This window comes from Taeniopygia guttata, chromosome 32 (assembly GCF_048771995.1).
Source record: "Taeniopygia guttata chromosome 32, bTaeGut7.mat, whole genome shotgun sequence".
NCBI lineage: Eukaryota > Metazoa > Chordata > Aves > Passeriformes > Estrildidae > Taeniopygia > Taeniopygia guttata.
This window is the reverse complement of record NC_133057.1, coordinates 1,208,214-1,230,781: the sequence shown is the minus strand read 5'-3', so window position 1 is coordinate 1,230,781 and position 22,568 is coordinate 1,208,214. Positions and strand designations below refer to the sequence as shown.

The window sequence follows — 22,568 nt, the reverse complement described above, 5'->3', positions numbered from 1 at the left end:
GGACCCCAAAAACATCTGATGGAGCCCAAAACCACCTGATGGAGCCCAAAACACCTCGAGAGACCTCAAAAACACCTGATGGACCCCAAAAACATCTGAGAGACCCCCTGGATGGACCCCAAAACACCTCAAGGGACCCCAAAAACACCTGATGGATCCCCTGGATGGACCCCAAAACCCCCTGATGGAGCCCAAAAACACCTGATGGACCCCAAAAACACCTGATGGACCCCCCTGGATGGACCCCAAAATCACCTCGAGGGGCCCCAAAACCACCTGAGAGACCCCAAAAACACCGGAGAGACCCCCTGGATGGACCCCAAAACCACCTGATGGACCCCAAAACACAACTGATGGACTCCAAAACACCTGATGGACACCAAAACCACCTGATGGACCCCCCCACACCTAATGGACCCCCACTGCTGGGACAGACCCCCCCCAAATCCACTTGGGGACCCCCCAATACCTGAACACTCCCCCCCCCACTCCCCAAAAATGTCCCTGGGGGTTTGGGGGTCCCCATTAAAGCCCCCCCGGAGCCGTCGGGCTTTGCCATTAATTTAATCTCAGGTACAAAATAGCTTCTGGGGGGGGGGAGGGGCGGGGAGGGGAGGGGGCGCACCCGCCCCTCCCCCACCCCCACACGCGGCGGGGGGAGGGGCGGGGGGGACACGGGGTGGGGGGGGGGAGGGGCGGCCACAGGGCCCAGCACCATGATGGGGGTGGGGGCGGGGCGGGGGGGGAGGGGTCAGACCCTCCCCTCCCCCCACAAAGGTCAGGGGTCAGCGGGTGACGGGGACAAGGGGGGGGAGGGGTCACCGGGGTCACGGTGACCAAAAAACCCCCCCCAGACCCCTCCCCCACCCCCGGGAGTCGGGGACCCCCGGCCCGACCCCCCCAATAAATAACGCGACCCCTCCCCCCCCCTCCCCGCGTATAAATTAAAAAAGAGGAAAAAAAAAGAAAAAAAAACAACCCAAAAAAATAATTTACAAAAAAAAACAGAAAAGAAAAAGCAAAAAAACCCAAAAACGAGGCTCGGGGAAGGGGGGGAGGGGCGCCCCACGGCCCCTCCCCCCGTTTTGGGGGGGAGGGGGTAGCACCGGCCCCTCCCCCCTTTGCACCATGGGTTGGGGGGGAGCCCCTCCCCCCCCCGAGACCTGAGCCCCACCCCGCGCGGGGGGAGGGGCGGGGGGGGCACCCCCCAAAATCATCCCGCCCCTCCCCCCCCCCCGTGCCCCTCCCCCCCGGCCCGGACCCGTATGGGGGGGGAGGGGCGGCCGCTGTTGGGGGCGGGGCGAGTTTTTGGTTGAATCTTGGCGGGGGGTCCGACCCCCCCCCAAAAAAAGTGCCCCTCCCCCCCTCAGCCCCTCCCCCCCCTTTAATGCTGAGGGGAGGGGGCGGGGACCCCCCCTTTGTGTTGGGGGAGGGGCACGAGCGCCCCCAAAATGAGGGGGGAGGGGCGGGAGCGGCGCCTCCCCTCCCCCCACCCCCCTCCGAGTTCACAGCCCCCCAAAATGTGGGGGTGGGGGAGGGGCAGCGGGAAGCCCCTCCCCCATCGCGGGCCGGGCGGGGGGAGGGGCTTTGGGAATTCCTAAAAATCGGGAGTTTTGTATAAAATCGGAGTTTTCCCCCCCAAACCCCCTCCCCCCGCGGTGGGGGAGGGGCGTCCTGCCCGTCCGGACGAGTTTTGGGGCGATTTCTCCGCCAATAAATAAAAAGTGTTCGTGGGGGGAGGGGCGGGGGCCCCTCCCGGCCCCTCCCCCGCCGAGGGGTCCCCTGGGGGGGGCCGGACTCATCTGGGGGTCGGCGGCGTCACCTGGGGGGGGAGGGGAGGGGACACCTGAGCACCCCCCGGGGACACCTGAGGGACAGAGGGGACACGCCCCGCACAGGTGTCCCCACCCACCCCTCCCCCCCGTGTGTCCGGGTGTGTCCCCAGGTGTGTCCAGGTGTGCCCAGGAGTGTCCCCAGGTGTGCCCAGGTGTGTCTTCCCACCCCCAGGTGTGTCCCCATGCTGAGTGTGTCCCCACACCAGCTGTGCCCAGGTGTGTCCCCAGGTACCCCAGGTGTGCCCAGGTATGCCCAGATGTCCCCAGGTGTGCCCAGATGTCCCCACCTGTATGCCCAGGTGTGCCCAGGTGTGCCCCCAGCTGCCCCCAGGTGTGCTAGCTGTCCCCAGGTGTGTCCAGGTGTGCCACCTGTGCCCAGGTGCCCCCCATGTGTGCCCACCTGTGTCCCCAGCTACCCCCAGCTGTATCCCCAGGTGCCCCCAGGTGTGCCAGGTGTCCCAAGGTGTATCCCCAGGTGCCCCCAGGTGTCCTCAGGTGCCCCCAGGTGCCCCCAGCTGTCCCCATGTGCCCCCAGGTGTGCCCCCAGGTGTGCCAGGTGTGTCCCCAGGTATCCCCAGGTGTGCCCAGGTGTGTCCCCAGCTGTGCCCAGCTGTGCCCAGGTGCCCCCAGGTGTGTCCCCAGGTGCCCTCAGGTGTTTCCCCAGGTGCCCCGAGGTGTGCCCAGGTGTATCCCCAGCTGCCCCCAGGTGTACCAGGTGTGCCCAGGTGCGCCAGGTGTATCCCCAGCTGTGCCAGGTGTGCCCCGAGGTGTGCCCAGGTGTGCCCCCAGGTGCCCCAGCTGCCCCAGGTGCCCCAGGTGCCCCCAGGTGCCCCAGGTGTGCCCCCAGCTGTCCCCAGGTGTGCCCCAGGTGCTCACCAGGGTGAAGCCGTCGTAGATGTGCATCAGCTCCTCGGTCTTGTACTGCTCGAGCACCACGACCCCGGCCAGGCCGCCGGCGCGGCGCCGCGCGCAGCCCTCGCAGTGCACCAGGTACGTGTTGCGCCCGCCCGTCTCGCTCGTCACAAACAGGATGTTGAACACCTCCACCTGCGCCGGGCACCACGGGGACACCCAGGGGTGAGGGTGGGGGTCACCAGGGGCACCCCGGGGTCAGGGCCGGGGTCAGGGGGTCACCATGGGTACCCCGGGGTCATGGCGGGGGTCAGGGACACCCTGGCGTCAGGGCAGGGGTCACCACGGGCACCCCGGGGTCAGGGGGTCACCAGGGACACCCCGGGGTCATGGCAGGGGTCAGGAGGTGGCCATGGGCACCCCGGGGTCAGGGCGGGGGTCACCAGGGACACCCCGAGGTCAGGGCAGTGGTCACCCCAAGGCCAATGTCACCCCGAGGCCATGGTCAATGTCACCCCAAGACCGATGTCACCCTGAGGCCGATGTCACCCCAATGTCACCCCGATGTCACCCCAATACCACTCTGAGGCCATGCCAATGTCACCCCAAGGCCAATGTCACCCCAAGGCCGATGTCACCCCAATGTCACCCCGAGGCCCCCCGCTGTCCCCACACTGTCCCCTCTCTGTCCCGCAGTCCCCGCTGTCCCCACTGTCTCCGCAGTCCCTCAGTGTCCCTGCTGTCCCCGCTGTCCCCTCTCTGTCCCCTCTCTGTCCCCTCTCTGTCCCTCTGTCCCCGCTGTCCCCTCTCTGTCCCCTCTCTGTCCCTCTGTCCCCGCTGTCCCCTCTCTGTCCCCGCTGTCCCCGGGGTGTCACTCACGTCGCACTCGTTGCAGTAATACGCCGGCTCGTCCTTCACCCGGCCCTGGTACGCGATTTTCTTCCCGGCGCGCAGCAAATTCTCCCGCTGCACCTGGCAGTGCTTGATGGACTGCAGCAGGCAGTACCTGCGGGCACGGGGACACCTGTGCCACCTGTGCCACCTGGGACACCTGGGACACCTGTGCCACCACCCACCGGGGCCACCTGTGCCACCTGTGCCACCTGTGCCACCTGTGCTACTGCCCATGGGACACCTGGCAGTGCTTGATGGACTGCAGCAGGCAGTACCTGCGGGCATGGGGGGTCACCTGTGCCACCTGTGCCACCTGTGCCACCTGTGCCACCTGTGCCACCTGGGGACCTGTGCCACCACCCACCGGGTCACCTGGCAGTGCTTGATGGACTGCAGCAGGCAGTACCTGCGGGCACCGCGGGGTCACCTGTGCCACCTGGGGCACCTGGGACACCTGGGCCACCACCCACCGGGGTCACCTGTGCCACCTGTGCCACCTGTGCCACCTGTGCTACTGCCCATGGGACACCTGGCAGTGCTTGATGGACTGCAGCAGGCAGTACCTGCGGGCACGGGGGGTCACCTGTGCCACCTGGGGCACCTGGGGCACCTGAGCCACCACCCACAGGGACACCTGGGCCACCACCCACCAGGGCCACCACCCACCAGGGTCACCTGTGCCACCTGTGCTACTGCCCATGGGACACCTGGCAGTGCTTGATGGACTGCAGCAGGCAGTACCTGCGGGCACGGGGGGTCACCTGTGCCACCTGGGGCACCTGGAGCACCTGAGCCACCACCCACAGGGACACCTGGGCCACCACCCACCAGGGCCACCACCCACCAGGGTCACCTGTGCCACCTGTGCTACTGCCCATGGGACACCTGGCAGTGCTTGATGGACTGCAGCAGGCAGTACCTGCGGGCACGGGGGCACCGGGTCACCTGTGCCACCGGGGTCACCTGTGCCACCTGTGCCACCTGTGCCACCACCCACCGGGGTCACCTGTGCCACCACCCATGGGGACACCTGGCAGTGCTTGATGGACTGCAGCAGGCAGTACCTGCGGGCACCGGGGCACCTGTGCCACCTGTGCCACCTGGGGACCTGTGCCACCACCCACCGGGGCTACCTGTGCCATCTGTGCCACCTGGGCCACCTGTGACACCTGTGCCACCACCCACCGGGGCCACCTGTGCCACCACCCACAGGGACACCTGGCAATGCTTGATGGACTGCAGCAGGCAGTACCTGCGGGCACGGGGGCACCATGGGGTCACCTGGGACACCTGGGACACCTGTGCCACCTCTGCCACCACCCACCGGGGCCACCTGGGACACCTGTGCCACCTGTGCCACCTGGGACACCACCCACCGTGCCACCTGTGCCACTTAGGGCACCTGTGCCACCACCCACCGGGGTCACCTGGCAGTGCTTGATGGACTGCAGCAGGCAGTACCTGCGGGCACCACGGGGTCACCTGTGCCACCTGGGGCACCTGGAGCACCTGTGCCACCACCCACCGGGGTCACCTGTGCCACCAGGGCCACCTGTGCCACCACCCACCGGGGCCACCTGTGCCACCTGTGGTACCACCCACAGGGACACCTGGCAGTGCTTGATGGACTGCAGCAGGCAGTACCTGCGGGCACGGGGTCACCTGGGACACCTGTGCCACCTGTGCCACCTGTGCCACCACCCACGGGGACACCTCTGTGCCACCTGTGCCACCACCCACAGGGACACCTGGCAGTGCTTGATGGACTGCAGCAGGCAGTACCTGCGGGCACCACGGGCACCGTGTCACCTGGGACACCTGTGCCACCTGGGCCACCACCCACGGGGACACCTGGCAGTGCTTGATGGACTGCAGCAGGCAGTACCTGCGGGCACGGGGGCACCTGTGCCACCTGGGACACCTGTGCCACCACCCACGGAGACACCTGGGCCACTGCCCATGGGACACTGGGGTCACCTGGGCCACCGCCCACGGGGACACCTGGGACACCTGGGCCATCGCCCACGGGGACACCTGGGTCACCTGTGCCACCAACCACGGGGACACCTGGGTCACCTGTGCCACCAACCATGGGGACACCTGGGTCACCTGTGCCACCTGTGCCACCAACCATGGGGACACCTGGGTCACCTGTGCCACGGGGACACCTGGGGCACCTGTGCCACGACCCATGGGGACACCTCTGTGCCACCTGTGCCACCAACCCCAGGGACACCTTTACCGGGACACTGTCACCCAGTGTCACCCACTGTGGGCTACCAAAGCCACCAAGTCCCCCTGTCCCGCTGTGTCCTGCGTGTCCCCACGCCATGTCCCTGTGTCCCCAGGTGTCCCCATGTGTCCCCAGGTGTCCCCAGGTGTCCCCATGTATCCCCAGGTGTCCCCAGGTGTCCCCAGGTGTCCCCAGGTGTCCCCGTGTGCCCCCAGTGTCCCCAGGTGTCCCCATGTGCCCCCAGTGTCCTCAGGTGTCCCCAGGTGTGTCCCAGGTGTCGCCAGGTGTCCCCAGGTGTGTCCCCAGTGTCCCCAGGTGTCCCCTCTCACTTGATCATCTTGTAGAGGTCGGGGTCGCTGATCTTGACGGTCCGTGCCACGTTCCAGGAGACGTGGATCATGGGCACGATGGACTTGACGTTCTTCACCTCGTTCCACTCGTAGCGCTCCAGGGCCAGCTGGTACTGGTACGCTGGGGACAGGGACATGGCCACGTGGCGGCCACCGCGGCCACTGAGGCCACTGCAGCCACCACGGCCACCGCGGCCACCGCGGCCACGTGGCCCTTGGCGGGACAGTCCGTGGCCATCACGTGGCAGCGCTCACGGTGTGTCCCCAGTGTCCCCATGATGTCCCCAGTGTGTCCCCAATGTCCCCAGTGTCCAGAGTGTGTCCCCAATGATGTCCCCAATGTCCCCAGTGTCCCCATGATGTCCCCAGTGTCCCCATGTCCCCCACGATGTCCCCAGTGTCCCAATGATGTCCCCAGTGTCCCCAGTGTCCCCCCAATTTCCCCATGATGTCCCCAATGTCCCCAGTGTGTCCCCAATGTCCCCAGTGTCCCCAATGTCCCCAGTGTCCCCAGTGTCCCCAATGTCCCCAGTGTCCCCAGTGTCCCCTCACCGGTCAGCGGCCCCACGTTCCAGGCGATGTTGTTGCACCAGCCCAATGTCCCCAATGTCCCCAGTGTCCCCAATGTCCCCAATGTCCCCAATCCCCTCAATGTCCCCAATGTCCCCACTGTCCCCAATGTCCCCGATGTCCCCAATGTCCCTCACCGGTCAGCGGCCCCACGTTCCAGGTGATGTTGATCCCCTCAATGTCCCCACTGTCCCCAGTGTCCCCAATGTCCCCAATGTCCCCAGTGTCCCCAATGTCCCCGATGTCCCCAATGTCCCCAATGTCCCCAGTGTCCCCAATGTCCCCAGTGTCCCCAATGTCCCTGATGTCCCCAATGTCCCCGATGTCCCCGATGTCCCCAATGTCCCCAGTGTCCCCCAATGTCCCCATGTCCCCGTGTCCCTCACCGGTCAGCGGCCCCACGTTCCAGGCGATGTTGATCCCCTCAATGTCCCCACTGTCCCCGATGTCCCCAATGTCCCCAATGTCCCCACTGTCCCCGATGTCCCCAATGTCCCCAGTGTCCCCAGTGTCCCCGTGTCCCTCACCGGTCAGCGGCCCCACGTTCCAGGCGATGTTGTTGCACCAGCCCGTGGCCTGCACCCAGTGCACGGTGCCGGCGTTGATCCACACCAGGTCGCCGGGGCGCTGCACGAAGCGGTACACCGGGATGTTGGAGCGGTACAGGTCCTCCAGGATGGGCCACCACGAGCCCGTCAGGTAGTCCACGCCGTGCCTGCATTTATGCATACCTAATTTATGCATACCGTGCCCTAATTTATGCAAACTGACCCTAATTTATGCAAAGCACACCTCCTTTTACAGACCCCACCCACCCATCACAGAAGGTGGCGATGGTAGTGCAACCCAGTGACCCCGCCCCTTTCACTGGCCACACCCCTTATGCAAACCACCCCACTGTTATGCAGATCACACCCTAATTTATGCAAACCCAACCTAATTTATGCAGACACAACCTAATTTATGCACACCACACCTCCTTTCACACAGACCCCATGATGGTCTCCCAGTGGTGCTGCCCAAATAACCCCGCCCCTTTCACTGGCCACACCCTTTATGCAAACCACCCCCATTTTTATGCAGATCACACCCTAATTTATGCATAACACACCCTAATTTATGCAAACCCAACCTAATTTATGCAGCTCACACCTCCTTTCACACAGACCCCACCCACGGTCTCCCAGTGGTGCTGCCCAAGTCACCCCACCCCTTTGGCCACACCCCTTATGCAAACCACACCCACTTTTATGCAAAAACGCCCAAATTTATGCAGACCACGCCTTAATTTATGCAGGCCCCGCCCACCTGTCGCAGAAGGCGGAGATGGTCTCCCAGTAGTGCTCGTGCACCGCGAACCACTCGCAGTCCCCGGGGCCGATGTTGATGTTCACCGAGCAGAAGTTGTTGTTCTCCTGGTGGCCTGCGGGGGACGCTGTCACTGTCACCGTCACCGTCACTGTCACTGTCACCGTCACCTCGTGCCACCCCCCAGGACACCGAGATCGGGGGGCTCTGCCCGCCAACCCCCCCCACCACTGTCGGTTTTGTCGCCTCCCACAAAAAAAACCCCAAATCTCACAAAAAGCCCCAAAAAGTTAAAAAAAAAAAAAAAATTTCCCAGGAAAATCCCTCAGAAAAATCCTCCCCGAAAAAATCGCAAAAGAAACGGCAGAAATTCTGGGAAAAAATCTGAAAAAAAGTTAAAAAAGCAAAAAAATCCCCAGGTGTGTCCAGGTGTTCCCCAAGTGTACCCAGGTGTGTCAAGGTGTGTGCTCAGGTATCCCCATCTGTGCCCACGTGCTGCCCAGGTGTGCCCACGTGGGTCCAGGTGTGTCCCCAGGTATCCCCACACGTCCCCAGGTGTGTCCCCAGGTGCCCCCAGGTATTCCCAGGTGCCCCCAAGTGTGTCCGCACATGCCCCCAGGTGTGTCCCCAGGTGTGTCCCCCATGCCCCCAGGTATCCCCACATGCCCCCAGGTGTCTCCCAGGTGTGCCCAGGTGTGTCCCCACATGCCCCCAGGTGCCCCCAGGTGTGTCCCCACATGCCCCCAAGTGCCCCCAGGTGTGTCCCACATGGCCCCACATGTCCCCAGGTGTCCCCAGGTGTGCCCCCAGGTGTCCCCAGGTGTTCCCCAGGTGCCCGCAGGTGTGCTCAGGTGTGTCCCCACATGCCCCCAGGTATCCCCAGGTGGCCCCAGGTATTCCCAGGTGCCCCCACATGCCCCCACGTGTCCCCAGGTGTATCCCCAGGTGCCCCAGGTATCCCCAGGTGTGTCCCCCATGCCCCCAGGTGCCCCCAGGTACCCCCATGTGTATCCCAGGTGCCCCCAGGTGTATCCCCAGGTCCCCCCGGGTACCCCCAGGTGTGTGCCCAGGTGCCCCCAGGTGTGCCCAGGTGTGTCCCCACATGTCCCCAGGTGTCCCCAGGTGCATCCCAGGTGCCCCCAGGTATCCCCAGGTGTGTCCCACATGCCCCCACATGCCCCCAGGTGCCCCAGGTGTGTCCCCAGGTGCCCCAGGTGTGTCCCCACATGTCCCCAGGTGTCCCCAGGTGTATCCCAGGTGTCCCCAGGTGTATCCCAGGTGCCCCCAGGTGTTTCCAGGTGCCCCCCCCATGCCCCCAGGTGTGTCCCCCATGCCCCCAGGTGCCCCCACGTGTATCCCAGGTATCCCCAGGTGTGTCCCCCATGCCCCCAGGTGCCCCCAGGTGTGTCCCCACATGCCCCCAGGTGTGCCCAGGTGTGCCCCCCATGTCCCCAGGTGCCCCCCCATGCCCCCAGGTGCCCCCAGGTGCCCCAGGTGCGGGCGCTGACCGGGCGTGCGGCTGCCGGGCACTTTCATGTAGAGCTGCACGGTGTTCATGCCCAGGATGGTGTGGCCCACGTGGCTCAGCATGTTCCCCGTGGAGGAGACGCGCATGAAGGCGGGCAGCTTCAGCAGCTCCTGCAGCTGCGGCTTCCACCTGCGGGCAGGGGAGGGGGACGGGCTGGCACCTGGGCTGGCACCTGGGCTGGCACACCTGGGCACCGCCCGGGCACCCCCAGGTATCCCTGAGCCCAGCCCCATCACCTGGGCTGGCACACCTGGGCTGGCACACCTGGGCACCGCCCCGGCATCCCTGAGCCCAGCCCTGTCACCTGGGCTGGCACACCTGGGCTGGCACACCTGGGCACCGCCCCGGCACCCACAGGTGTGCCTGAGCCCCCAAATTCACCCCACAGGTGTCCCTGAGCACCCACAGGTGTGCCTGAGCCCAGCACTGGCACCTGGGCTGGCACACCTGGGCACTGCCCTGGGACCCACAGGTATCCCTGAGCCCAGCCCTGGCACCTGGGCTGGCACCTGGGCTGGTACACCTGGGCACCGCCCCGGCACCCACAGGTGTCCCTGAGCACCCACAGGTGACCCTGCAGCACCCACAGGTGTCCCTGACCCCCCCATTGTCACCTGAGAGTGGCTCTGACCCCCCAAATTCACCCCCCAGGTGACCCTGACCCCCCAAATTCACCCACAGGTGACCCTGCAGCACCCACAGGTGTCCCTGAGCACCCACAGGTGACCCTGACCCCCCCATTGTCACCTGAGAGTGGCTCTGACCCCCCAAATTCACCCCACAGGTGTCCCTGACCCCCAAATTCACCCACAGGTGACCCTCCAGTCACCCCAGTGTCCCCCCGCTGTCCCCACTGTCCCCCCGCTGTCCCCAGTGCCACCCCACTGTCCCCCCGCTGTCCCCCACCCCAGTGCCACCCCAGTGCCACCCCGCTGTCCCCGCTGTCCCCGCTGTCCCCGCTGTCCCCAGTGCCACCCCGCTGTCCCCGCTGTCCCCGCTGTCCCCCCGCTGTCCCCGCTGTCCCCGCTGTCCCCAGTGCCACCCCGCTGTCCCCCCGCTGTCCCCGCTGTCCCCGGTGTCACCTCTTGGCGTCCGAGAGGTCGATGTTGGTCCCGAACTTGATGATCTGGTGGGATTTCTGGTCGGGGGGGCTGGGGGGGACACGGGGTCACGGGGGGCGGGGACGGGGTCCCCGAGGGGGACTGTCACCCCCCCTTGGGCTTGGGGACACCCTGGGGACACCCTGGGGACACCCTGGAGACCCTTGGGGACACCCTGGGGACACAGGGACACCCTGGGGACACCCTGGGGACCCTTGGGGACACCGGGACACGGGGACACCCTGGGGACACCCTGGGGACACCCTGGGGACACCAGGACACCCCCCCAGGGACACAGGGACACCCTGGGGACACCCTGGGGACACCCTGGGGACACCCTGGGGACACCAGGACACCCCCCAGGGACACGGGGACACCCTGGGGACACCCTGGGGACATTGGGACCCCCCTGGGGACATTGGGACCCCCACAGTGACATTGGGACCCCCACAAAGGACACCCGGACCCCTTGGGGACATTGGGACCCCCACAGTGACACCCTGGGGACATTGGGACCCCCCTGGGGACACCGGGACCCCTTTGGGGACATTATGACCCCCCCCCACAGTGACACAGTGACACCCTGGGGTCCCCTTGGGGACATTGGTACCCCCCTGGGGACATTGGGACCCCCCCCCCAGTGACACAGTGACACCCTGGGGTCCCCTTGGGGACATTGGGACACCCTTGGGGACATTGGGACCCCCCCCACAGGGACACAGGGACACCCTGGGGACCCTTGGGGACACCCCGGGGACCCTTGGGGACCCCAGGACCCTCCCGCCGGGCGGGGAGGGGGTGACACGTTGTCCCCAGGAGGGGACAGGGGGTGGCCCCACCTGGGCGGGGTCTCGGTGGTGCTGTCGGGTTCCTCGGCCTCCTCATCCTCACTGTCCTTGTCCTCCTGCGGGGACAGTGCCACCTCAGTGTCACCCAGTGCCACCTCAGTGCCACCTCGGTGTCACCTCAGTGTCACCTCAGCCCCCAGTGCCACCCCAGTGCCACCCAGTGCCACCTCAGTGCCACCCAGTGCCACCCCAGTGCCACCCAGTGCCACCCCAGTGCCACCCAGTGCCACCTCAGTGTCACCCAGTGCCACCCCAGTGCCACCCCAGTGCCACCCCAGTGCCACCCAGTGCCACCTCAGTGTCACCCCAGTGTCACCGCAGCCCCCAGGTGCCACCCCAGGACACTGGGGGACACTTGGGGACACTTCAGACATTCCAGGGGACACTTGGGGACATCCTGGGGGCTCCAGGACACACCCCCAGCACAGCAAGGGACACTCAGGGACACCAGGGGACACTTGGGGCTCCTTGGGGACACCAGGGGACACCTCAGAGCCACCAGGGGACACTTGGGGTTCCTTGGGGACACCAGGGGACACCTCAGAGCCACCAGGGGACACCCTGAGGACTCCTGGGGCTCCTTGGGGACACCCTGGGGACACCCTGGGGACACCCTGGGGACACCAAGGGACACCTGGGGGCACCCTGGGGACACCTCAGAGCCACCAGGGGGACACTTGGGGACACCCTGAGGACTCCTGGGGATCCCTGGGGACACCTGGGGACACCGTGGGACACCCTGGGGACACCTTGGGGACACCCTGGGGACACCTGGGGGCACCCTGGGGACACCTGGGGACACCCTGGGGACACCTGGGGACACGAATCCCCTGCATCCCCCGTGTCCCCCTGAGCCCTCTGTCCCCTGTGCTGTCCCCACGTGTCACCTGTCCCCTCCCCTGTCACCTGCAGGGACTCCTGGCAGGAGCTCACCTGTACTGGGCGTACTGGGAGACGCTGGTGTGGGGTCCTGCTGTGTCCCCTCTGTCCCCTGTCCCCGGGGTGTGTCCCCTGTGTGTCCCCAGGTGTCCCCAGGTGTCCCCAGGTGTCCCCAGGTGTCCCTGTCCCCGTCCCTCACCTGCAGGGACTCCTGGAAGGAGCTGGCCTGGTACTGGGTGTACTGGGAGATGGTGGTGTGGGGTCTGTGCTGTGTCCCCGGGGTGTGTCCCCACGTGTCCCCAGGTGTCCCCAGGTGTCCCTGTCCCTGTCCCTCACCTGCAGGGACTCCTGGAAGGAGCTGGCCTGGTACTGGGCGTACTTGGCGATGGTGGTGTGGGGTCTGTCCCCTGTCCCTGTGGTGTGTCCCCTGTCCCTGGGGTGTGTCCCCAGGTGTCCCCAGGTGTCCCCAGGTGTCCCCTGTCCCCGTCCCTCACCTGCAGGGACTCCTGGAAGGAGCTGGCCTGGTACTGGGCGTACTTGGCGATGGTGGTGTGGGAGCGGCTGCTCTCGCAGGGCCACACCTGGAGTGTCCCCTGTCCCCAGGGTGTGTCCCCACGTGTCCCCACGTGTCCCCACGTGTCCCCAGGTGTCCCTGTCCCCGTCCCTCACCTGCAGGGACTCCTGGAAGGAGCTGGCCTGGTACTGGGCGTACTTGGCGATGGTGGTGTGGGGTCCTGCTGTGTCCCCTGTCCCTGGGGTGTGTCCCCAGGTGTCCCCAGGTGTCCCCACGTGTCCCCAGGTGTCCCTGTCCCCGTCCCTCACCTGCAGGGACTCCTGGAAGGAGCTGGCCTGGTACTGGGCGTACTTGGCGATGGTGGTTTGGGGTCCCTGCTGTGTCCCCTGGGTGTGTCCCCATGTCCTGTCTGTGTCCCCTCTGTGTCCCCTGTCCCCGGGGTGTGTCCCCAGGTGTCCCCAGGTGTCCCCAGGTGTCCCAGTCCCTGTCCCTCACCTGCAGGGACTCCTGGAAGGAGCTGGCCTGGTACTGGGCGTACTTGGCGATGGTGGTGTGGGAGCGGCTGCTCTCGCAGGGCCACACCTGGAGTGTCCCCTGTCCCTGAGCTGTGTCCCCACGTGTCCCCAGCTGTCCCCAGGTGTCCCCACGTGTCCCCAGGTGTCCCCAGTCCCCGTCCCTCACCTGCAGGGACTCCTGGAAGGAGCTGGCCTGGTACTGGGCGTACTTGGCAATGGTGGTGTGGGGTCTGTGCTGTGTCCCCGGGGTGTGTCCCCATGTCCTGTCAGTGTCCCCTCTGTGTCCCATGTCCTGGGGTGTGTCCCCAGGTGTCACCTGTCCCCTCCCCTGTCATCTGCAGGGACTCCTGGCAGGAGCTCACCTGTACTGGGCATACTGGGAGACGCTGGTGTGGGGTCTGTGCTGTGTCCCCTCTGTGTCCCCATGTCCTGTCAGTGTCCCCTGTGTGTCCCCATGTCCTGGGGTGCGTCCCCACGTGTCCCCAGGTGTCCCCACATGTCACCTGTCCCCGTGGCTCACCTGCAGGGACTCCTGGAAGGAGCTGGCCTGGTACTGGGCGTACTTGGCGATGGTGGTGTGGGAGCGGCTGCTCTCGCAGGGCCACACCTGCCGCGTGCCCGACAGGTCCCAGTTCTGGTCCGAGGGCTGCTGCACCTGCGTGCGCACCTCCACGGCGTGCTCCCCGCTGGCCTCCACCAGGGTCTTGGTGCTGAACAGCCCCAGGTCTGACAAAAAACAGGCAAAAAAACAGCGGGTTTGGGTCATTTTGGGGAGTTTGGGTCATTTCGGGGAGTTTGGGGCATTTCGGGGGGCCCCAGGGGTGTCAGGGGTCAGGGACAGGGACAGGGAATCTCCACCAGGGTCTTGGTGCTGAACAGCCCCAGGTCTGACAAAAAACAGGCAAAAAACCAGTGGGTTTGGGGCATTTTGGGGGGTTTGGGGCATTTTGGGGGGTTTGGGGCATTTCGGGGGGCCCCAGGGGTGTCAGGGGACAGGGACAGGGACAGGGATGGGGAATCTCCACCAGGGTCTTGGTGCTGAACAGCCCCAGGTCTGCCAAAAACAGACAAAAAAACAGCAGGTTTGGGTCATTTTGGGGGGTTTGGGGCATTTTGGGGGGTTTGGGGCATTTTGGGGGGCCCCAGGGGTGTCAGGGGACAGGGAAAGGGACAGGGACACAGGGACAGGGACAGGGACAGGGACAGGGATGGGGAATCTCCACCAGGGTCTTGGTGCTGAACAGCCCCAGGTCTGCCCAAAAAAACAGCGGGTTTGGGTCATTTTGGGGGTTTGGGTCATTTCGGGGGGTTTGGGTCATTTTGGGGGATTTGGGTCATTTCAGGGGGTTTGGGGCATTTCGGGGGTTTGGGTCATTTTGGGGTTTGGGTTATTTTTGGGGTTATTTTTGGGGTGATTTTGGGGGTTTTTGGGGCTCACTGAGGCGCAGGGACCCCGCCAGGCCCCGGATGACGGTGATGGGGGGATTTGGGTTATTTTTGGGGTGTTTTTGGGGTGATTTTGGGGGTTTTTGGGCTCACTGAGGCGCAGGGACCCCGCCAGGCCCCGGATGACGGTGATGGGTTATTTTTGGGGTTATTTTTGGGGTTACTTTTGGGGTGATTTTGGGGGTTTTTGGGCTCACTGAGGCGCAGGGACCCCGCCAGGCCCCGGATGACGGTGATGGGGGGATTTGGGTTATTTTTGGGGTGATTTTGGGGGATTTTGGGGCTCACTGAGGCGCAGGGATCCTGCCAGGCCCCGGATGACGGTGATGGGGTTCTTGGGGTCGGTGCAGAACTGCAGCAGAACGGGCGAGAACGCGTCGCGTTTGCTCTCCAGCTGGGCGGGAACAGCGGCGACCAATCAGAGACCGGCATCCGACACAGGGACCAATCACAGCCCGCCACCCTCAGGCACGGACCAATCAGCACCCGGCACCCGGAGAAAGGACCAATCACAGCGCAGGGCCCCCCAATCACAGCGCGCCATGACCCACCCAACGATCAGGTCAGCGGCCAATCAGGATGGAGATGGTTTAGGGCATCAGCCAATCAGAATGGAGATGGCCTGGTTCACCATTCACCAGCCAATAAGGATTCAGGTAGCCCAACCAACCAATCAGGACTTTGCTTGTTTGGCTCACCACCAGCCAATCAGGATTGAAAGGCTATGATCTGGTGGCCAATCAGCAGCAAGATTCATTGGGAAACTCTGCCCCCACCCATTGGCCAATCCACAGGAGGGAGGCCCCACCCAGCAGCCAATCAGGAGCGTCTCCTCTCCCATTGGCCAATCAGGGATGCTCGGGTAGATCCATCCCCTCATGACAGCCAATCATCAAAGAGCTGCCCATGGTGAGCCAATCAGGAGGGGAGGGATCCAGCCAGGGGCCAATCGGCAGAGAGAGGGAATCTGCCAGGGAGCCAATCAGCAGCAAGGATGTCCACCAGCCAATCGGGAGAGGGAACACCCTGGGATCCCCGGCAGGGAGCCAATCAGCAGCCAGGGGACCCATCACAGGAGCCAATGATGAAGCAGGGGACCCAGTGAGGGAGCCAATCAGCAATCAAGAAACCCATCAAGGGAGCCAATCAGCAGCAAGGATGCCCACCAGCCAATCAGGACAGGGGACACATTGGGATCCCCAGCAGGGAGCCAATCAGCAGTCAGGGCACCCTGCCAAGGAGCCAATCAGAAAGCAGGACCCTTCCCACCAGCCAATGAGCAAAGAGGACACCCTGGGACCTTCCACAGGGAGCCAATCAGCAACCAAGGAATCCAGCCAGGGAACCAATCAGCAGCCAGGGAACCCATTGAGGCAGCCAATCAGCAGCCAGGGGACCCAGCCAGGGAGCCAATCAGCAGCCAGGGGCGGCGGGCGGCAGCCAATGAGGACTCACGTAGATGCTGGGCGTGGGCGGGTTGAGCTTGTCCCGCGGGAGCTGCTCCCGCGCGTCGATTCGCGGCTTCACCGACTGCGCGGGGCACAGGTAGGACTCGCGGAACGGCCCCTTCAGCCGCGCCTGCCTGCGGGGCAAAATTCCCCCAGAATCGCCCCAAAATTCCCCCAGAATCACCCCCAGAATCGCCCCAAAATCCCCCCCAGAATGGCCCCAAAATTCCCCCGGAATCGCCCCAGAATTCCCCCAGAATCACCCCCAGAATCGCCCCAAAATCCCCCCCAGAATGGCCCCAAAATTCCCCCAGAATCACCCCAGAATTCACCCCAAAATCCCCCCAGAATCACCCCAAAATTCCCCCAGAATCGCCCCAGAATCCCCCCCAGAATCGCCCCAGAATTCCCCCAGAATCGCCCCAAAATTCACCCCAAAATCCCCCCAGAATCACCCCAAAATTCACCCTAAAAATCCCCCCAGAATCCCCCAAATCCTTCTCAGACCCCCCAAATGCCTTCCCTGGCCTGCAGGAAGCTCCAAATGTGCCCCCCAGACCCCTCTGGGACCCCCCAAAATCCCCCTGTGACCCCCCTAAACCTGATTGAGACCCCCTAAACCTCCATGGACCCTCTAAACCCTCCTGGGACCTCCAAAATGAACCCCAAAACACCCTGTGACCCCCCCAAATCTCCCCTGTGACCCCCCCCAAATCTCCCCTGTGACCTCCCCAAACCTCAGTGGGACCCCCAAAACCCCCCCAAAGACCCCACATAACATTAGTGGGACCCCGAAAACCCCCCCAGAGACCCCAGATAACATTAGTGGGACCCCCAAATCTCCTCTGTGACCTCCCTAAGCCTCAGTGGGACCCCCAAAACCCCCCCGCAGACCCCAGATAACATTAGTGGGACCCCCAAATCTCCCCTGTAACCTCCCCAAACCTCAGTGGGACCCCCAAAACCCCCTCAAAGACCCCACACAACATCAGTGGGACCCCAAAACCCCCCCAGACCTCAGTGGGACCCCCGCAGCCCCCCCAGACTCACTTGCTGGCCCGCACCACCTCGGCGGCGCTGTGCCGGATGGTCAGCTGGGCCAGGGGCAGCCCCCGGGGCTCGGCCCCCTCCGAGCCCCCCAAAGCGTCGCCGCCGGGGCCCCCCCCAAGCCCGGGGATCCCCCCGGGCCCCCCGGCCCCGCTCTCCACCTTGATCAGGCGGATCTTCAGCTCCTTGGGGGGCCCCTCGCCCAGCGAGCGCAGCTTCAGCAGGTCGGCCGAGCTGACCAGGGCGGGCGGGGGTCCCGCGGGGGCGGCCGAGCCCGGGGGGGGGGTGTTGGTGGCATTTTGGGGTCCCCCCCCTTTCGTTTCCAGCCTGGGGGGGGGTCCCCCTTTCTCCTGCACGCCGGGGCTCTGCAGGTCCAGCGTGGCCAGCACCGGCCGCTCCCGCTGCTCCCGCTCCTCTCTCCGCGGGTGCCGCCGCCGGGGGGGACCCCGCCGGGGGTCCCGGTGGCGCGAGGGGGGGCGGCGGTGGCGGCGGCCGCCCCCGGGGCCGGTTTTTGGGGGGCTGTCCGGGGAGGGGGGGCTGGGCCGGCCGGCCTGCTCGGCCAGGGTCTCGCAGGCGCGGCTGATCTGCTCCAGCGCCTCCGACTCGCTGCGGCCCGCGGGGGGACCCCAGCCCGGGGGTGAGGTAGCGACTTGGGGGGGCGTGGGGGGCCGTGGGGAGGCGGGGGCGGGTTTGGGGGTGCTGCTGCTGCCCCCCCCCACTGCCGAGGGTGGTTTTTCAGCGGGGGGAGCGGGAGGTTTGGGGTAAAACGGGGAGGTTTTGGGGTGGTCGTCCCGTTTGCCGAAGGGGTAAAGGCGGGGGGGGTCCGGGGGGTCGCCGTGGCCCGGGGGGGGCGCCCCGAAAGGAGGGGCTTTGGGGCGGGCCAGAAGGGGGGGGGCGGGCGGGGGGGGTGGGGGGGGTGGGGGGGGTGGGGGTGGGGGAGGGGCGACCCCCCCCTCATCCTCCTCCTGGCGGATGGACTCGTCCAGCATCTTCATGATGTTGGCCAGCCCGTCCGGCAGGATTTTGGCAAACTCGGGGGGCTCCTCGAATTGGTCGTCCAAGGGGGGGGCCCCGAAATCGAAGAGGCGAGGGGGGACCCCGGGGGGCTCGGAGGAGGGCGGGGGAGGGGGCGGTAAAGGCGGGGGAGGGGGCTCGGGGTGTGGGGGGGTGGGGGGAGGGGCGGGGGTGCTCTTTGGAAAGGGGACCCCCGCAGAAATGGGGGGGCTGGGGGCGGGGGGGGGCGCGGGGGAGGTTCCTGAGGCATCGGGGGGGCCCTCGGAGAGGGGGGGCGGCGCTAACGGGGGGTGGGGGGGGGTCCCCAGCCAAAAATCGCCGGGGGGGGGTTGGTGGTGGTGGTGGGTGGGGGGCTCCTCCTCCTCCTCCTCCTCCTCCTCCTTGTCGGGGTAAGGGAAAGGGGGGGTCTGGGGGGCGCCCCCCCCCGTGCTGGTGGTGTTGGGGTCCGGGAAAGACCCCGGGGACCCCCCCAAAGGGGGATCGGCCCCCCCCGCGCCCCCCTTGGGCGGGGGTCCCCCAAAAAGGATCTCGTCCAGGGGGTCGCCCCCGGCCGGGTCCTTCAGCCAGGGCAGGGGGGGGGCGGGGAGCGGCTCGGGGGGGGCGCAGCAGGGGGGAGGGGCGGGGGGCAGGTGGGGGGCGGGGACCCCCCCGCCGGCCCCCCCCGGCCCCGGCGGCTCCGGAGGTTGGTAGCGGTGCTCGGGAGCCTGGGGGGACATTTGGGGACAAACGGGGGGTGGGGGGGACCCCGAGTGAGACCCGGAATGAGGGGGGGGAACCCATGTCCCCCCCATGATGTCCCGGTGCCCCCCCCATGTCCTGGTTTCCCACCACGTCCCCATGTCCCCCATGTCCCCAATGTCCCCATGTCCCCATGTCCCCATGTCCCCATATCCCCATGATGTCCCGGTGTTCCCCCATGTCCCACGATGTCCCCACGCTGTCCCCATGTCCCCCCATGTCCCCCATGCCCCCCATGTCCCCATGTCCCCCCATGTCCCCATGCTGTCCCCACGTCCCCCCATGTCCCCACGATGTCCCCATGTCCCCCAGTGCCCCCCATGTCCCCCATGTCCCCCCATGTCCCCCATATCCCCCATGTCCCCATGCCCCCCATGTCCCCCATGTCCCCCCATGTCCCCCATATCCCCCATGTCCCCATGTCCCCCATGTCCCCCCCATGTCCCCCATGTCCCCCATATCCCCCATGTCCCCATGTCCCCATGTCCCCCATATCCCCCATGTCCCCATGCCCCCCATGTCCCCCATGTCCCCCCATGTCCCCCATATCCCCCATGTCCCCATGTCCCCCATGTCCCCCCCATGTCCCCCATGTCCCCATGTCCCCCATGTCCCCCATGTCCCCCCATGTCCCCCATATCCCCCATGTCCCCATGTCCCCCATGTCCCCCCCATGTCCCCCATGTCCCCATGTCCCCCCATGTCCCCCATATCCCCCATGTCCCCATGTCCCCCATGTCCCCCCCATGTCCCCCATGTCCCCCATATCCCCCATGTCCCCATGTCCCCATGTCCCCCATATCCCCCATGTCCCCATATCCCCATGTCCCCATGTCCCCCATGTCCCCCATATCCCCCATGTCCCCATGTCCCCATGTCCCCATGTCCCCCATGTCCCCCATATCCCCCATGTCCCCATGTCCCCATGTCCCCATGTCCCCCATGTCCCCCATATCCCCCATGTCCCCATGTCCCCATGTCCCCATGTCCCCATGTCCCCATGTCCCCATGTCCCCCATGTCCCCATGTCCCCATGTCCCCCATATCCCCCATGTCCCCCCCATGATGTCCTCATGATGTCCCAGTGCCCCCCATGTCCCCCATGATGTCCCCATGTCCCCCATGTCCCCCATATCCCCCATGTCCCCATGTCCCCATGTCCCCATGTCCCCATGTCCCCCATGTCCCCCATGTCCCCCATGTCCCCATGTCCCCCATGTCCCCCATGTCCCCCATGTCCCCCCATATCCCCCACGCCCCCATGTCCCCCCATATCCCCATGTCCCCCCATATCCCCATGTCCCCCCATGTCCCCATATCCCCCATGTCCCCCCATATCCCCCATGTCCCCCATGTCCCCCATATCCCCCATGTCCCCATGTCCCCCATGTCCCCCCATATCCCCATGTCCCCATGTCCCCCCATGTCCCCCCATGTCCCCCCATGTCCCCCCATGACCCCATGTCCCCACGATGTCCCCATGATGTCCCCATGTCCCCCCATGTCCCCATGTCCCCCATATCCCCATGCCCCCCATGTCCCCATGTCCCCACGCTGTCCCCATGTCCCCATGTCCCCACGCTGTCCCCATGTCCCCATGTCCCCCAGTGCCCCCCATGTCCCCCCATGTCCCCATGTCCCCACGATGTCCCCATGATGTCCTGGTGCCCCCCATGTCCCCACGATGTCCCCATGTCCCCATGCCCCCGTGTCCCCCATGTCCCCCCCGGGTGTCTCCCCATCCCGCTGGGTCTTGGTGTCCCCCCATGCCCCCCATGCCCCCCATGCCCCCCATGTCCCCCATGTCCCCCATGTCCCCAATGTCCCCCCATATCCCCAATGCCCCCCATGTCCCCCCCAATGTCCCCCGCTGTCCCCATGTCCCCGTGTCCCCGTGTCACTCACGGGGCGGGGGGTGCTGGTGGCGGGGCCGCGGGGGGGTGCCCGGGGGGGGGGCACAAGGCACGCAGGTCGGAGCTGCTGGTGAGCGGCTGGGGGGGGCAGGGGGCGCCCCCCCGGCCCCGCCGGCCCTAAGGTCACTTGGGGGGGCGCTGGGGCATGGCCGGGGGGGCACCGCCAGCGGGGGGGGCACCAGCCGCGGCTCCTGGGGGCACAGGGGACATGGGGGGTTAGGGGGTGGGGGGCACAGGGGGGTTAGGGGGGGACATGGAGGGCATGGGGGGCACAGGGGGGGTTAGGGGGGTGGGGGGCACAGGGGACAGGGTTAGGGGGGTGGGGGGCACAGGGGGGTGGGGGGCACTGGGGGGCACAGGGTTAGGGGGGCATGGGGGGGGTTAGGGGGGGTTAGGGGGAGCACAGGGGGGTCAGGGGGGTGGGGGGCACAAGGGGGAAATGGGGGATCAGTGGGGTGGGGGGCACATGGGGGACATGGGGGGTTAGGGAGGTGGGGGGCACTGGGGGGTGTGGGGGGTGTGGGGGAATATGGGGGGCACAGGGGGGATTGGGGACATGGGGGGCACGGGGGACATGGGGGGTTAGGGGTGTGGGGGACATGGGGGGCACATAGGGGACGGGGGTTAGGGGGTGGGGGGCACAGGGCGGGCACGGGGGCCTTGGGGGCACGGAGGGGTCAGGGGGGTGGGGGGCACGGGGGGTGTGGGGGATATGGGGGACATGGGGGGCACGGGGAGGGCACAGGGGACGGGGTTAGTGGGGCAGGGGGCATGTGGGGGTGACACGGGGGATGACACAGGTGACAGGGGTGGGTGACACGGGGTTGGTGACACAGAGGGGGTGACACACGGTTGGGGGGGTGACGAGGGGGTGACACACGGCCGGGGGGGTCCCCACCTGTCTGTCCGGGTGGCGCCGGGGGGGTGACACAGAGGGGGTGACAGAGGGGTGACAGAGGGGTGACACAGTGGGGGTGACACACAGTCGGGGGGTCCCCACCTGTCTGTCCGGGTGGCGCCGGGGGGGTGACACAGGGTGGGTGACACAGGGTGGGTGACACAGAAGGGGTGACACGGGGGATGACACAGGTGACACAGGGGTGACACCGAGGGGGTGACACACAGTCGGGGGGTCCCCACCTGTCTGTCCGGGTGGCGCCGGGGGGGGGCCCAGGCCTCGGCGGGGGGCAGGGGGCTCCACAGCCCCGGGGGCAGCGGGAACGGAGGGGGGGGCCCGGGGGGGGGCAGCGCCCCACAGCCCCCCTGGGGACAGCGGGTCAGGGCTGGCACGGGGGGACAGTGCCCCCCAGTGCCCCCCAGACCACCCAGTGCCCCCCAGTGCCCCCCCAGTGCCCCCAGTGCCCCCCAGTGCCCCCCCGTGACACCCAGTGCCCCCCAGTGCCTCCCCAGACCCCCCAGTGCCCCCCAGTGCCCCCCCAGTGCCCCCCCAGTGCCCCCCAGTGCCCCCCTGTGACCCCGCCGTGCCCCCCAGTGCCCCCCAGTGCCCCCCAGTGCCCCCCCAGTGCCCCCAGACCC

General features: G+C 66.5%; 1 protein-coding gene across 1 annotated transcript; it reads right to left on the bottom strand.

Annotated features, from left to right (window-relative positions):
• Positions 1-1,391: 1,391 nt before the first annotated feature.
• On the bottom strand, positions 1,392-22,303 carry KDM6B (lysine demethylase 6B). Its single transcript, XM_072920682.1, has 15 exons — positions 22,173-22,303; positions 21,025-21,223; positions 17,371-19,085; positions 16,328-16,454; positions 15,161-15,266; positions 13,947-14,152; positions 11,510-11,574; positions 10,653-10,721; positions 9,551-9,699; positions 8,043-8,157; positions 7,262-7,449; positions 6,144-6,285; positions 3,567-3,693; positions 2,712-2,882; positions 1,392-1,822 (listed from the first exon to the last, which is right to left on the bottom strand). Exons 3-15 carry the CDS (start codon positions 18,360-18,362, stop codon positions 1,799-1,801), a joined length of 2,481 nt encoding a protein of 826 aa, XP_072776783.1. The 5' UTR covers positions 18,363-19,085; positions 21,025-21,223; positions 22,173-22,303; the 3' UTR covers positions 1,392-1,798.
• Between the last annotated feature and the right edge of the window lie 265 nt (positions 22,304-22,568).